The following is a 14,188-nucleotide window of genomic DNA, read 5'->3' on the forward strand; positions in this document are numbered from 1 at the left end:
GCGGGGACGGCTTGTGAAAAAAACCTTTTCATTCAGTAGACCTTTGGCATTCATTACAGTGGCAACTCTCGATGCCCAAGGGCAGTTTTGAAAGTCCAGAAGAGGCAGTACTTTGTCATTTGCTGAAGTCCTTTTGAGCAGCACAAGCCAGGCACTGAGGGTGTGGCGCAGCCCCCACAGCGTGTGGCTCTTTGCTCTCTGTAACCGTCTCCTCAGTGGAAACAGCAACACAGTGAAACAGCCTGGGACTGAAGGCTAGCCATGAGTGTCGGTCAGGCAAAGGCAAGTAGCAGAGAGCCAGTTCTTACCGTAAGCAGAAAGCACTCTATGAAGTGATTTATGTCGAAGCCCAGGGCTTTGGGAGTGGCTGGATCTAGAAACCCAAACAGTGTCTTTGGGACTGGGTGTCCTCCCTTCTGTCTCTTCACTCTTGCTCCCTGTGTTTCCGCCGTGTTCCCAGGGGAGCCTTCTGCCTGGCGGGCTCCAGGGAGCCTTTTCACTGGCATTCCTCAGCCTACAGGGAGCTGCGTCGTATCCCCACTTCTGAAACCTCACAGTGGCCAGGCCTGGGCTGCAACTATTGTGGGGCCTGTGAACTCAGGAAGCTGCCCCCGAAGGTAGTCAACCCCTCCTCCCCCACCCAGGGACCCACCACACTGGCTGGGGAAGGGATGGGGAAGGCATGGGCTGTGTGGTGAGGAACTCGAGGTGTGGGATATATCCAGGAGCTGGAGGGGGCTTGAGCTTGAGGGTGGGTTAGATCTGGGCCCTGCAGAACACCCTCAGAGATGGAGAGAAGCAGTGGTGAAGCTTCTGGTCTGCCTCAGGGGGGCTGGGCTGGCTGGTGGCTGGTGACATAGGGATTTGAGCAGAGGGCTGTTCTGGCTGAGAATCACAGGATCTGGGTGGCCCCAGACACGCAGTCCTGGTGGAAAGGGATAGATAGGATTCTCGTCAGCGTTCTCCTCCACCCTCCTGTCATACCCCCTAAACCCGAGTCCAGGAAGGGAGGTGCACACAGAACTGCCCAGACTGGGTGCCCTGACTCCACACTGCTTTGCAGCCCTGAATGGAACCTTGCCTCTCTCCCCTGTCTCTTCCAGGTGGGACGCGGAGACCAAGTGAAATGGTTAATGGCCCTCCTTCCCGACATGGCAAGTTCTTTTGACTATAGGTGGGAGACTGGAGGAGAGGAACTTTCTCAGTGAACTCCAGGTCATCTTTAACCTGGATTCTAATTCCAGTGGAGGCTGTATTTGAAGGCAAAAGGAAAAGAGGGTGGCAGAGAATGAGATGGTTAGATGGCATCACCAACTCAGTGGACATGAGTTTGAGCAAGCTCTGGGAGATAGTGAAGGACAGGGAAGTCTGGTGTGCTGCAGTCCATGGGGTCACAAAGAGTCGGACAAGACTTAGCGACTGAACAACAAAGGAGGCTGAGTAGTGAGTGCTTTCAGCAGACGTGTCTGAATAGGTCAGGGTGATATGTGGGAGGCAGACCCAAAGGGCTTGCCTATACTTTGTCATTGGAAATAACAGATACTCTCCCCAGGCCCCCTTCCTTTGACTGATCTTCCTTCCTCCTGGGTTCCCTTTCTGGGAGCACCCAGCTCCCATGTCTCCCAGCTCCTGTGCAATGATCAGAGTTCTGTCCTGTCACTCTCTGGTCCACTCCCTCACCCTGAGGAAGCCAGGTCCTGAGGGTGCAGCCTCGGCTGGAGGCGGAGGGGAGAGGGAGGGCCCTGGGCCCGTGCAGGTGCAGAGCAGATGGGCCCCGAATGATGTGAGCCTGCCCACATCCAGCCCCTGGAACAGCCTCCAGAAGCTGGGTCCCAGGCAGTGTTTGGAGGTGGGCAGAAGCAGGCGTCCCTCCCACTCCGCTGAGGCTGGGCAAAAACAGCCTACCCTGGGCTTTGGGGGCTGGCGGTGACCCAAGGAGCAGGCCCATAGGCCTGGAGTCATTATTCCATTTTGCAGTTGTGGGGACCAAGGCTCTGAGAATTCAGGGCAGGTTGGCACACTGCTGATACCATCACCCGCATATCCTGTGCCTACATGGCCCTTCCTGGGCTGGGTGGGGAATGACAGGCACTTCTATTCCATGTCTGCCCACTTAGAAGGAGAATGGGAAACAGGACACCAGGGAGTCCCAAACAATTGATGTTTGTCTTCTGGCTTCACTCTCCACTTCGTTTCAGCCAGCATGGTCTGGTCCTAGATGCTGAGATGGCAAGTCATGGCCAGTGAGTGCCAGCAGGGCGTGGCTGAAGGCGGCAGGTCCGCCCACGGACAGAGCCCGGGGGCTGGATGCAGAGAAGGGTGACCAAGCCCAAACCACCCCAGGGTTCGTGGCAGAGCTGGGAGGGTCTCCTGATGCCCGGTGCACCCAGCAGCCCTACCCATTGACCCTAGGGCTACACCTGCTTGTTCCACAAAAGGCTTGCTCAGATGCCTGGGTAGAGAGGACTGGCCTCAGGAGGAGGAAGAGACCATTCACCTTTGGAAGGAATCTCCTGCTCCAGTCTATCTCCAGCTGCTTGGGTGGGAAGCTTGTTTCCGCCTGCCTCTGACCATGCCCTGGGACCCCACTTCCAGAGGCTGTTCCATAAGATAGGTGTGGGCAGGCTCACATCATTTGGGGTCCATCTGCTGTGCACCTGCACGGTTAGGGCCCAGTTCTGGGCGCTGCGGGGCTGCATGGACAGTGTCACCCTGACCCTCCAGGTCCTTGCTGCTTGGAGGAGCAAGGTTGGCACCTGGAAAGCAGTGGGTTTGGGGGGTGCTATTCAGAAGGGGGTGTCCACAGAGAGATGGGGCCTCTCTCTCCTGGGGAATGGGAGGTGTCTCTTTATGGATGAGATGACATTTAGCAGAGCTTGAGGGCTTCATTGGAAGGGTTGTGGCAGGTAGCAAGGACAAAGCGGGCGAAGGCTAGCTGGGAGGACTTCAGGGACTGGTTCCTCCAGGTGTGGTTGGAAGGAAGGTGTGGGCACGTGGGGGGAGGAACAGGAGTGGTGAGGGAGAAAGGGGATGGGCATCTCTGTTTTCTCTTTCTTCCTTTAGGCCTGTCCCTCTCTCTCCATCCCCACACCTTGCCCTGTTCCTGGGTCCCCATCTACCCATTCCTCTTTAGGGCCCCTGCCGGCAGAATGGAAATAGCACCCGTTCCCTCCCATCTGGGGAGCTGTCCGGGGTTTGTGAGTCTTTTTTATGGGTTCATCCCTTATCGCAGCAACGCTTTGAAGTGGTTATTGTTATCCCTGTCAGGGGATGCCATACTCAAGGCTCAGAGGTAGAAAACAATTTACCAAAGGTCACAATGCAGGTGGCAGAGGGGACCTGACACCCAGATGTTGTGACTCATTGTCAATTCCCTGTCAACCTTCCTGAGAAAACAGTATCCACCACATCCAGATCCTTTTAAGATATCCATGGCCACAGTTCAGTCACTGGGAGTGGAGCCTCCATCTATTCTGGGTTCTTGGCCGTGATACGAATAGTCGAAGTTCCAGGAATCGTGGCCGCTCAGTCATTGTTATTTTTTGTTGTTGTTGTTATGGCTGTTATCATAGGAAAAAGGAAGTGACATTTCCCAAATGTCAAGTGCTTTATATAGTTCATCTCATCCAGTTCTCACAGCAATTCTGTAATAGAAAGAGGTGTCTTCATACCCATTTTGCAGGTGGGGAAACTGAGGCTCAGACAGGGGAGTAATCCCAGTGTCTCTGAGTTGAGAGCCCAGGTTCTCTTAGTTGTTCCACAGCTGTCCTTTCACTGTTGATGTTGCCCTCAAGAGTCAATAGAAGTCCCCGCAATAGGTGATGGTTTTTGGAGGCCACTGCAGGTGGCCGGGAGTACAGTGGAAGGTGCATTATCTAGGGGAGGGTCTCCTGGGAGGGACAGGCAGGAGCTGGCCCAGTGGGGTTTGGGGGTGCCCTGGGCCTGGCGCCCCAGAGGTCAGGTGGAGGGGTGGCTGATGAGGTCCTCCTGCTAAAAATAGTTGGTTAATTACCAACTATTTTTAGGCATGATGTTTTAAATATCAGAGTCGTGGACCAGACACACTTGTTCACATCCTGGAAGGTCCCTGGAGACCTTTCTGCTCCAGGCCTCTGGTTTTATAAATGAAGACACAGGCTGAGAGTGAGGCAGTGACTTGCCCGAGGTCACCCAGCCAGGCCAGGACCCCACTGACCTCGCCTCTCGTGGACACTGATTTTAGGTGAATTTTGGCTATAGACCAGAACCCTATTTCTCGGCCACTTGGGCGTATCCTTCTTATTCAGAAACTTCTGCACAAAATGCCCAGATTCACACGTTCACTCGCGTGTTGGGTAGGCTTTAGAGTGACAGGACAAGCTGTGTCAGCCAGGGAGAGTGGCAACCAGCAGCGGGGTTGCAGGGCTCCCGTACCTGCCTGGAGCTGGCCGACCGGGCTCACGGCGGTCATGTGTTTCAGGCTGCACTGTGTGATGTTGGCGTCAGGTCAGGGACACAGTCCTGGCCTGCCGACTCTGTATGACCCCAAGTCTCTTCTCCTTTCTGGGTCTCAGTTTCCCCATCATCACGGAGATGGTGGTTCTTGCCTGCTGGCCTCCAAGGCTTTAGAGAGGTGTTCCTGAAAGTGTCGGAGACCGCAGACTCTGCAGGTCCAAGTCTTGTGCACTGGAAGCAGCTCAGAGGAGAACCTTTGTCCCTCCGAGCCCTGTGCTGGAGGGAGGGTTGGACAGAGCCAGTGGAGCTCTCAGACCAGCTTCAGCCTGAGAGTGAGCTGGCACTTGTCACTACCTCTGGGCCAGCTGCATCCTTTCTCTGGCCATTCATTCTCCCATCTGCACAATGCTGGGCCCTGGGGGATCTGCCAGCCCTGACGCCCTCTTCGTTCTGTTTCTTGGTGCAGAGTAGCATCTCAGGACCTCCCAACAGAGGCAGAGCTGGGAGAAACCGTCCTTGCTGGCACCCTGGGCAGAGGCCCCTCCTCTGTCAGCAGATGGACTGGATACCCCCAGGGTTGGGCCATCACCCCGCACCATTGATCCAGGTTCTGGCCCTTGGCTTCCAGAATGCTGAGGAGGTTGGTGACAGGCAGCTAGAGCCAAGCCCCTCCTCGTAAGTTTCCTTGCCTTGGGCAGGTCCGCTTAGGCTCCCACCACTCTGTGCTTCCTGCAATCTAAAATCCAGGCCAAGTTCCTGTTCCTTGAGGGGGTCCCCAGTACAGAACAGTCTCAGGGGACAGACTTCATCAGGCCCTGGCTTCTCCTGGCTCCTGTCACCCAGCCTGGTGCCTGGGTCCTCGGGCTTTGCAGAACTCCCCTGGGGTCCAGTGTTGTCTAGCCCCCAGGAGGACCATGGAAGTAATAACCTGCTCATTAGACTGGAATGGTGGTCAGTCCTAGGGGAGGGCCCATTGCAGCTTGAAGCTCAGAAGCCCAGAAAGTAGGGACCCTAGAGCCCTTCAGCACTCCCCCCACCCCCACCACTGATTCAGCCCCTACTCCTGGGACACTGCCTGACCTTGCGCAAAGCCCCTCATATTTCAAAAGGGGAGACTGAGACCCAGAGAGGGGAGGTCTGTGGCCCTACGGTGAACGGGGGCTAGAACTCAGACCTGGTGCTGGCCCTGCCATGTGAATTGCCTCATCTCTGGGCAGAGCAAAAGCTGCTGTTTCTTTGCTCTGAGACTCCTCACTTTCAGCTCTCCAGGGATTTCCCCTGGAGGGAGGTCTGGGCATCTAGATTTGCCAAAGTTGTAAATCTCTTAAGCCATAAGCTGCTCCTTGGCGTCTCCCAAACACCCTGATATGAAATACAGATGTTCCTCCCTTTTAATATCTGAGTCTACTTCTGAATTTCCCATCATGTTTGCACCTAAGGATGCAATTACCATTTCCTCCCATTGTCCTCTCTGCCCGTCCCTCTGCTCGCAGCTGACGCAGGCGCTCAGCCCTGCTGGGTGAACATGAGACTGTGAGGTTATGAAGATCAGACTGCTTCTGAAAGCTTCGGGGCGGCTCGGGGCCAGCGATGCTTATCAGTCTACCCAGGGCCCCTCTGAGGTTATTTTCTTCCCTTCAGAAGATGCCTGTGTATGCCACGAGGACTATTTCCATCAATTCCTCTGCCCGAGCCAGCACCAGCTGCATGCCACCCTCGGCCATTTGTCCCCCCGTCCCCCCAGCTGGCTCCTTCCCAGGCCTGCTGGGCCATGTCTGGTGGGCCAGCCTCCAGGGCCCTTCTGAAGGACCCCCGCCTCAGTGGTTTTTGGCTGGGCCCTGCAGTGCTAACCCAGGGCCGTGTGGACCACGGACCATCCCCGTTTGACCACAGTAGTATGTTTTAGGTTTATGGACTTATGGCAGGTCTTAGATTTAAAACATGAAACCGAGGCCAGGTTTTTCTTCTCTTCCACTGGAAGGAAAAACAAACGTCATGATTACTTGGCTCCTTCTACCTCTGGGCCATCTCTCGGCGCTCTCTTTGGGGTGGGGATGTAGGGGGTAGGCCAGGCCACGGCCCATGCTGGGTGGGCAGCTATAGGGGGAGCCAGCTCCCTGGCCTCACGTAACACCCCTACCCCCGGTGTTAACCTCTGAGCTTCTTTCCACATCTATAAAAGCTCAGTCGTGTCTGACTCTTTGCAGCCCCATGGACTGTAGCCCGCCAGGCAGCCTCTGTCCATGGAATTTTCCAGGCAAGAATACTAGAGCTGGTTGGCATTTCCTACTCCAGAGGATCTTCCTGACCCAGGGATCAAACCTACATCTCTCACGTCTCTTGCATTGGCAAGTGGATTCTTTACCACTAGCGCCACCTGGGAAGCCCTGCCATGTCTGTAATATATAGTAATTGCCATTTCCCCCAGTGGCTGGAGGTTTGGAATGCTGTCCTCTGTATAAGTGCAGTCTGTGGAGGGGAGCTCCTTTCTTACTGCCCATCGCGCAGCTCTGTTCAACAATGCTTTGTGTCCTAAGGGATTTACTTTGGGGTAAAAGGAGGCATGTCCTTATGGTGAGCTTTCCATACAATATGATGGTTTTGAGATTTAGGGGCAAGGGGCTTGCGTCCTAGTACTGACCTCACATGTGACAGGGCCACTGATGACATGACACCCTGCATTGTTCTGGCCCCCAATAGCATACAGTCCTAGAAACCTCTTTTTTTTCAGTTTGATGGGTTTCTTTTGGCAAAGTTGCTTTTTACCTTGTGCCTTTGTGGGGACACCCATTCTGAAGATGTAGCCACAGGTGTGATGTGGGGCGAGGGGAACACAGGCCACTGAGACTGGCAACTAGGTCCCCCTCCAGCGCCATCAACCATGAGCTGAGTGTCCTGGGCAAGTCAGTTCTTGGAGCCTTGGTTTTCTTTCAGGGTTTAGGCAACAGTGAGTATACTTGGCCTCATACAGAGTTTATGCCCAGGTGGCGGTAGCTTTTTTTTTTTTTTTTGACTCAAGGAGGCATTCGAGGCCATTCCTCCTATTTAACTGACTTGTAGACTGAGGACAGGGCAGGGGATGTCCAGTCCCCACCATCAGTAAGTGATGGAGTGTGAATGCAGGGTGTAGATTCCAAACCCAGGGCCCTTTTCTGCTGTGGCATGCTTCCAACCCCAACCTCTGGTTACCCACAGAGGGCCTGATGAAGTCAGAGTGGAGGCTGCTGCCCAGAGCAGAGTGAGTCCCGGGCTCCAGCCCCAGGGTGGGCAGAGAGCACAGAAACTCGGGTTCCCGACAAAGCCGGAGTTCTGGGCCTCAGCCTGGAACCTCAGGGGAGTCCCAGGCCATCCTTGAGGTTTGCCTGGCAGCCCAAGTCAGGCAGAGACGTGCTAACAGCCCTTTCTTCTTGCTCCCCAGTGTCCGCCAGGACTTCGACGTCCCCACCAGCCACCTGATTGGAGCACACGGATACTGCACGCAGGTCAGGGCCATGGTAGGGTGTGGGGCAGCCTAGCACGTCTTTCCCTTCCTCTTCCCTTCTGTCTTTGCTCCTGCTGGCTCTCCCCGAGCAGCTTTCAGGTTCTGCTGGGCTTCCTCATCACAGAGACCTAGAAAGGGAACTCGGGTTAGCTTCTACTTTTAGGCTTTGCTGTGCCCAATATGTGTGCCTATAGCCACAGGAGGTGCCAAAGAGACAGACCCAAGCACTGCCCAGCCCAGAGCCCCGGCGTGAATGAGGGGCCCAGGTCCAGCTGTGGCGATGACAGTCCTGGCCCCCTACATTTGTACAGGATGTTGTCTTTAGGACCACCCTCCCCTCTGCATCTTCACAGAGGGGCCTTGTGGAGAGCAGGTCTCCCTTAGCACAACTGCTTGTCTTCAATCCTCCCGGTTTCCTGGTGATACAGAAAAAGGATCTGTTTACCTATCATGGCAGGCACTTCCCTGGAAGTCCAGTGGTTGAGAATCCACACTTCCATTGCAGGGGTCACAGGTCTAATCCCTGGTTAAGGATCTAAGATCCCACATGCAGCAAGGTGCGGCCAAAAAATAAATAAAAATAAATTTAAGATCCTGTCATCAGGCGTCAGGACTGGGAGCCAAATGCTACACCTGACTTCTGCCTGAGCTTTTCTCTGCATGGCAAGACCTCCCTGAGTGGCCACCTGGCCACGGTTAAACCCGACCTTCAGTGCCTCTGCGGGCAGCGTGTGTAGCACAAACTTGGCTGAGTGGAGCTTCTCTGGCTGCTGGGCTCACAGAGGACAGCTGACCCCAGCTGTCCTAGGGGTCCTGGCTCACACGTGCTAGTCCTGAGAACACATCTGGGCACCATGCAAGGGCTAGCTTAGGGCCTGTGGTTTGTCTCAGGCACCCAAAGAGATGTGAGGTTGGCTGTTGCCCAGCCCCCAAAGAAAGGTTTCAGGCTGAGTGGCCACTGGGGGTGGTCCAGCCTGCTCTGGGTCTTCCTACCTGCCCTCCCTGTGGGAGCTTCCCCACGCAGGCAGAGCAGTGCTACTCAGGAGAGGTCACTTAGGCAGTATACAGAGGATATAGAACAGAGCCTGGGCTAAATTCTGAGCTGTGTTGGCAGTTTCACTTGTGGCGTGGGCTGGGACAGTTTTCTTCCCCTCCCTGAACCTTGGTCTCCTCATTTGTAGAGTGAAACACTGGGACTAGATCAGTCTTCTTCTTCTTCTTCTTTTTTTTAAAGTATTTATATATTTATTTGGCTGCATCAGATCTCAGTTGTGGTGCACAGGCTCTTTAGTTAAGGTGTATGAGCTTAGGTGCCTCATGGCACATGGGATCTTAGTTCCCCAGCCAGGGATTGAACCCAAGCCTCCTACATTGGAAGGTGGATTCTTAGCCATTGGACTACCAGGGAAATCCCTAAGTCAGTGCTTTTTGAACTTGGATGTGCCCGTGAATCCTACAAAATCTTGTTGAAGAGCTGGCTCAGATTCAGTGGGCCTGGACTGGGGTCTGAGGTTTTGAATTTCTCACAGGCTTCCAGGAAGGGCGATGCTGCTGGTCCACGGGTGACAATTTGAGTTGTGAGGAGTCAGGTGACCACTAAGCTTTGCCACTGTGTGATTTTTGAGACTAGGGTCAGGGAGTGGCCTGTCACCGCTTCTCATTTTGAGAAGGCTTCCTGCTCTGAGGAAGGTTTTGGGATACCCCTCAGATGGAGAGCAGGACCTGTTCTCCCCGTCGAAAGCCATTTGGGAACACTTGAATGTATCTGGAGAAGTCTGTGCCTTTCTTCGGCAGCCACTGCCCCCAAGGTGCAGTATCTCAGAGCAGACATTTCCTCCAAATTCCTTCTTGCTTCCTCTGTAAGAATACAATGAGCCCCCCTCGGCATCTCCCTTAAATAATGGCCCCTCTGCGGCCATCAGAGGGGCCTCTTTTACTACCTCTGGGCTAGGGATCCTGGTGTTGACGGAGAGAGTTATTAACCTGCATATCGCTCTCACAATTCAGGGGAAAACACTTCTGTGAACTCTGCCCTCCAGAGTTGATGATGGGCAAGGGCTGTTACGGCCGTTCCCACGTACCACCGGGGAGATTCCTGAGGGCTGGCCTCAGACATGAAGCAGCCCTGGCAGGGGGTGGGTCAGACAGCAGGTCCTGCCCCAGCGTTAAGGCTGGGCTCTTGCAACCTTCCTTAGTGGTGCAGCAAATACTTAAAAGTTGCCCTTCATCTTGTATCTCTAGCTCGCCAGATGGTCCCTTCAGGGGTAAGGAGTGAGGGGAGAGGGAAGGGACGCTGGAAAGGGAGCTGGAGAGTGAGGGTGGGAGTCCGGCTCTGTCGTTAAGCGGCTGCGTGGCCTGGGCAAATCCTCCGCCAGCTGTGAGCCTGATTCCCCATTCTAACAGGAAGCTGGACCCCTGGACGCTCTGCTTAGGGCAGGGCCCTTGCAGCCATCTCGGCGCAGGAGGCACTGCCTGAGGGAGAAGGTCAGAGAGTCACTGCTCTGCAAGTCTGGTGGTTCTGGGGTCGGCAGGCGCATCGGCCTGAGAGGTGTGCAGCACCTGAGTCCCGAGGCCACGCTGCTGACAGGGCCAGAGCCAGAGCAGGAGCCCAGGCCGGGGCCGCCTGCCCCCACCTCCCTGCCTCTGCTGGCCTCACCTCTCCCTCCTTGCTGGAAGACCCTGCCCTCACTGGTGAAGTCCTAGTACAGCCTGGATCTGAGTTTCTGGTGTCTCCCCATGGTCAGCTTCCTGGTGTTGAGAACATGCTCTGGTTACGCAAGATGTTATCTGTGGGGGAAGCTGGGTGAAGGGTACACAGGAACCCTCTGTGCTATTTTTACAACTTCTTTTGATTCTCTCAAATTATTTCAAAATAAAAAAGTTTACTAAGAAAAGAAAGTCCAACACTTCAGGACCCACCCAAATGTCGCTTCTCCACAAAGCGTCTCTGACTCAGTCATGTGGTCCTGCGTCCGTGTGGGCCACGAGTGCTCTATGCACACATTTTTTACAGCTCCGGTCACTTCCTACATTGTCCTTCAGGCATGCAGGCCCATACCTGATCCTCTCTGCTCTAGACCCGGACGCCCGGGGTCAGGAGCCACTCTTTCCCTCCATCAGGAACACCGCCCCCTGCCCCCCAACGGGGTCCCGGGTGCAGCTGATGCTCAGTGACTGCTTGTGGAGTAAAGACGGATGAGTTCCCAGAGTTGCTTTGATGAGCAGCGCTGGCAGCTTCCCCGAGGGCCGGGGGGAGAGCTGGGTACGGCCCCTCTGATGTTGGTCTCTCCTCTCATCAACAGGAACTTGTCAATCTGCTCCTGACCGGGAAGGCCGTGTCCAATGTTTTCAACGACGTGGTGGAGCTGGATTCTGGGAACGGGAACATCACGCTCCTCAAAGGCATCTCCTCACGCAGCGACATAGGCTTCCTGTCCCTCTTTGAGCACTACAACGTGTGCCAGGTACCCTCGGAGCGCTCGGGCCCCCGGAGACCCAGGAGCCCAGCCCTTGGGGACCCGCAGGAAGCAGGGAGGAGAAGGAGAGCTCGACTCCAGGTCCCGGGAGCAGGGTCCAGTCTCAATCACAGAGGCTTCGGGAGAAGTGCGGCTCCCCTGCCATCCAAGGTTCACACCCACAGCCAGCAGACACCAGGAAAGGGACTTCAGGGGATTTTTAGCATCAAACGGCCGCAGTTGTCTTGTGTGTCTGTGTTGGCCAGGGCGTCTTCTCCAGTGATCAGGACCTGAGGTCTTGGGCACCGTGTTAGTTTCCTAGAGCTGTCTCAACAAAGTGTCACAAGCTGGGTGGCTTAAAACCTCAGAATGTGGTGTTTCATGGCTCTGGAGGACAAGTTCTCCTAATACAAGTCCAAAATCAAGGTGTTGGCAGGGCCATGCTCCTCCTGAAATCCACAAGGAGAATCCCTCCTTGTCCCTTATAGTGTTTGGTGTTTTCCAGCAACCCCTGGTGATCCTTGGCTTGTAGAGGTGTCACTACAATCTCTACCTCCCGTGTCACACGGCCATCTCCTCCCTCAGTGTTTCCTTAGAAGGAGACAGTCATGTGGATTGCGGGCCCACCCTACTCCACTAACTTCATCTTAGCTAAGTAACCTACAGCAGTCCTGTTTCCCAGTAAAGCCACATTCTGAGGTACAGGGGGCTAGAACTTCAACAGATCTTTTTTAGAGCGGACACAGTTCAATTGTAGTAGGTCTCAGTCGGTTTGCAAGTGTTTTGGTCCCTCTACCTCTCCTGTCACTTCAGCTGGGGTCTTAGAAAGGATGTGACCCCCAGGTGAAGCTGGGCAGAGGGTAGGGTGACAGTATCTCTGGCAACATGGGCAGGGGACCACTGGGCCCTGTGTCCTTGTCCCTGCCTGCTGCCAAGCCTTCTCCGAATCTCAGGGAAGAATTGTTCCGTGGTCGATTTCACGAAAGAGTTGTCCTGAGGGAGCGGCAGGAGGTCTTTCTGCAGTGACCAGCCCCACAGAGGTTCTTGGAGGGTCAGGATGAGGCCTCATAGATCTTATATCCCCAGGACCAGGGATGCAGAGACTGAGCCAAAGGGATGCTCAGAGCATGCTAGGTGGATGGGTGTGTGGTGTAGTTCAGTTTCATCATGGCCTTCCTGCGTGATCACATGTTCAAGTGTGCTGTCTCCATTGAACACCACTGTTTGGGTGGCCCCATCCCCAGACATCTGGGGATGACATCTGGGGGTCATATCGGGATGACCCCCCACCCCCACCCCCACAGACAGGAAGCAACCCTGTGGGTTCCAAAGACTTGGGGAGTAAAGAATGAGTGACTCATTCTCAGGTGTGCTGATGTCAGGAGAGCACCCAGGAGTGTAGCCATGTGGCCCACGAGATGCACCAGGCACCCTGAGCCTTGGACCCTGTGTGGGCTCTGCAAGCATTCCCCCGAAACTCCTTGGGCTGAGAGGTAATCTTGACCAGGCTCACAGAATCCCAAGGCTTACTAAGAGCCCTGATCTCACTCTTGTGTGGAGGGTGTTGGTCTAAATGTAAACTATTTTCCTTTGGTCTGTTGGGGGTAACTGACAGGAACATCAGTTGGGCATCATCCTTTCCTTAGAGTAAAATGCTGATTGCAGAAATTCAGATCCTACAATGATCTGAATCCTCAGATCCACATGGAATCCCCACCCCAGCCCCCACTGTTTGTTTGATTGGAGATGGGCACTCTCTCTCCTTGAAACAAGGGGTGGTTTGCTCCTCTGCCTTAGGACAGCAGCCTTGTTAAAGAAGGAACCCTGGGCCTCTCCCCTTCTCCCCAGAGCTCTCTGTGGACCAGGCGTCTGAAGGAGAAGGTGGAGGCCTGGCAGTTGACCAGAGTGCTTTCATCTTCTGGAACTCCACCCTCCGTCGTTTTGGTTCTGAGTTCCCCAGGGCCTTCATGATTAGCCACATCAAACAGAAGGAATCCAAGGAGGTTAAGCATCCAGGCCCAGACCTGGACCCAGAGCCAGGGCCCCACTCAGCCTGGCCTGGTCTTTTTCCACCAGGCAGCCCAGATGTGCTTATGGGGAAGATCTGGTGTTTGGAGCAATCTGGAAATGATGTCCACAGCAGAGCTGTTCTGATAAGGCTGAAGCTTTTCTTTCATGGAGATGGCAGAGCCAGGCCTGCCTTCACTCACAGCCCATCTCCAGGCTTCTCAGTGCAGCCTCTGGCTGGGAGCCAGAGTCCTGGGCCCTCACGAGTCTGTAGGGGGGTGATAGGTCCTGTCAGGTGACCCACATTCCTCCTGTGCCCTGGGAGAAGCAGAGGCAACTCTGGGCCAGAAAATGCACCCCTGCCATAAGTAATGAGCCGCTACCCCTTCCCACTCCAGCCTGGCTGTGTCCTGCAGAGCCCGATTTTTTCTCCATGACCAACTGGACTGGCCTTGCCCATCTGACTTCCCCTTACTCCCTCCATCCCCAGGCTTAGTGTGAAGGCTAGGCTGCACTGGAAAGACCAGCTCCTCCTGGCTCCTGGTGGCCGTGGTGATGGGGGACTGACAGGCCAGAGAGGAAAGCATGGCACAGGGAATTTAACTTAAGGGCTTCCCCATGACCTGCAAGTCATGTTCATTGCTTGCCTTCATGGAGGGACCTGGGTAAAGACTGAGCTTGGCAGGGAGAGATCTATAAGTGCCACCCTCCTCCCCTTTGTCCAGCTCCACAAACGGCACCATCTGCCCAGTTACTTGAACCAAGAGTGTGTGCAGTCCATCAAGAGGTCATGGGGCTCCCACCCTAAGTT

The 14,188-nt window shown here is 54.9% G+C and overlaps 1 protein-coding gene across 5 annotated transcripts in view; it reads left to right on the top strand.

Annotated features, from left to right (window-relative positions):
- The window catches only part of MINDY4 (MINDY lysine 48 deubiquitinase 4), a 126,882-nt gene that overhangs the window by 97,248 nt on the left and 15,446 nt on the right, over positions 1-14,188 (top strand). For all 5 annotated transcript variants that reach the window (XM_020901668.2, XM_070468154.1, XM_020901666.2 and 2 more), the window contains exons 14-15: positions 7,853-7,916; positions 11,218-11,379. In XM_020901668.2, coding sequence (XP_020757327.2) covers positions 7,853-7,916; positions 11,218-11,379 — 226 coding nt within the window. The remainder of the gene's footprint in view (positions 1-7,852; positions 7,917-11,217; positions 11,380-14,188) is intronic.

This window comes from Odocoileus virginianus, chromosome 1 (assembly GCF_023699985.2).
Source record: "Odocoileus virginianus isolate 20LAN1187 ecotype Illinois chromosome 1, Ovbor_1.2, whole genome shotgun sequence".
In the NCBI taxonomy this organism is placed as follows: Eukaryota; Metazoa; Chordata; class Mammalia; order Artiodactyla; family Cervidae; genus Odocoileus; species Odocoileus virginianus.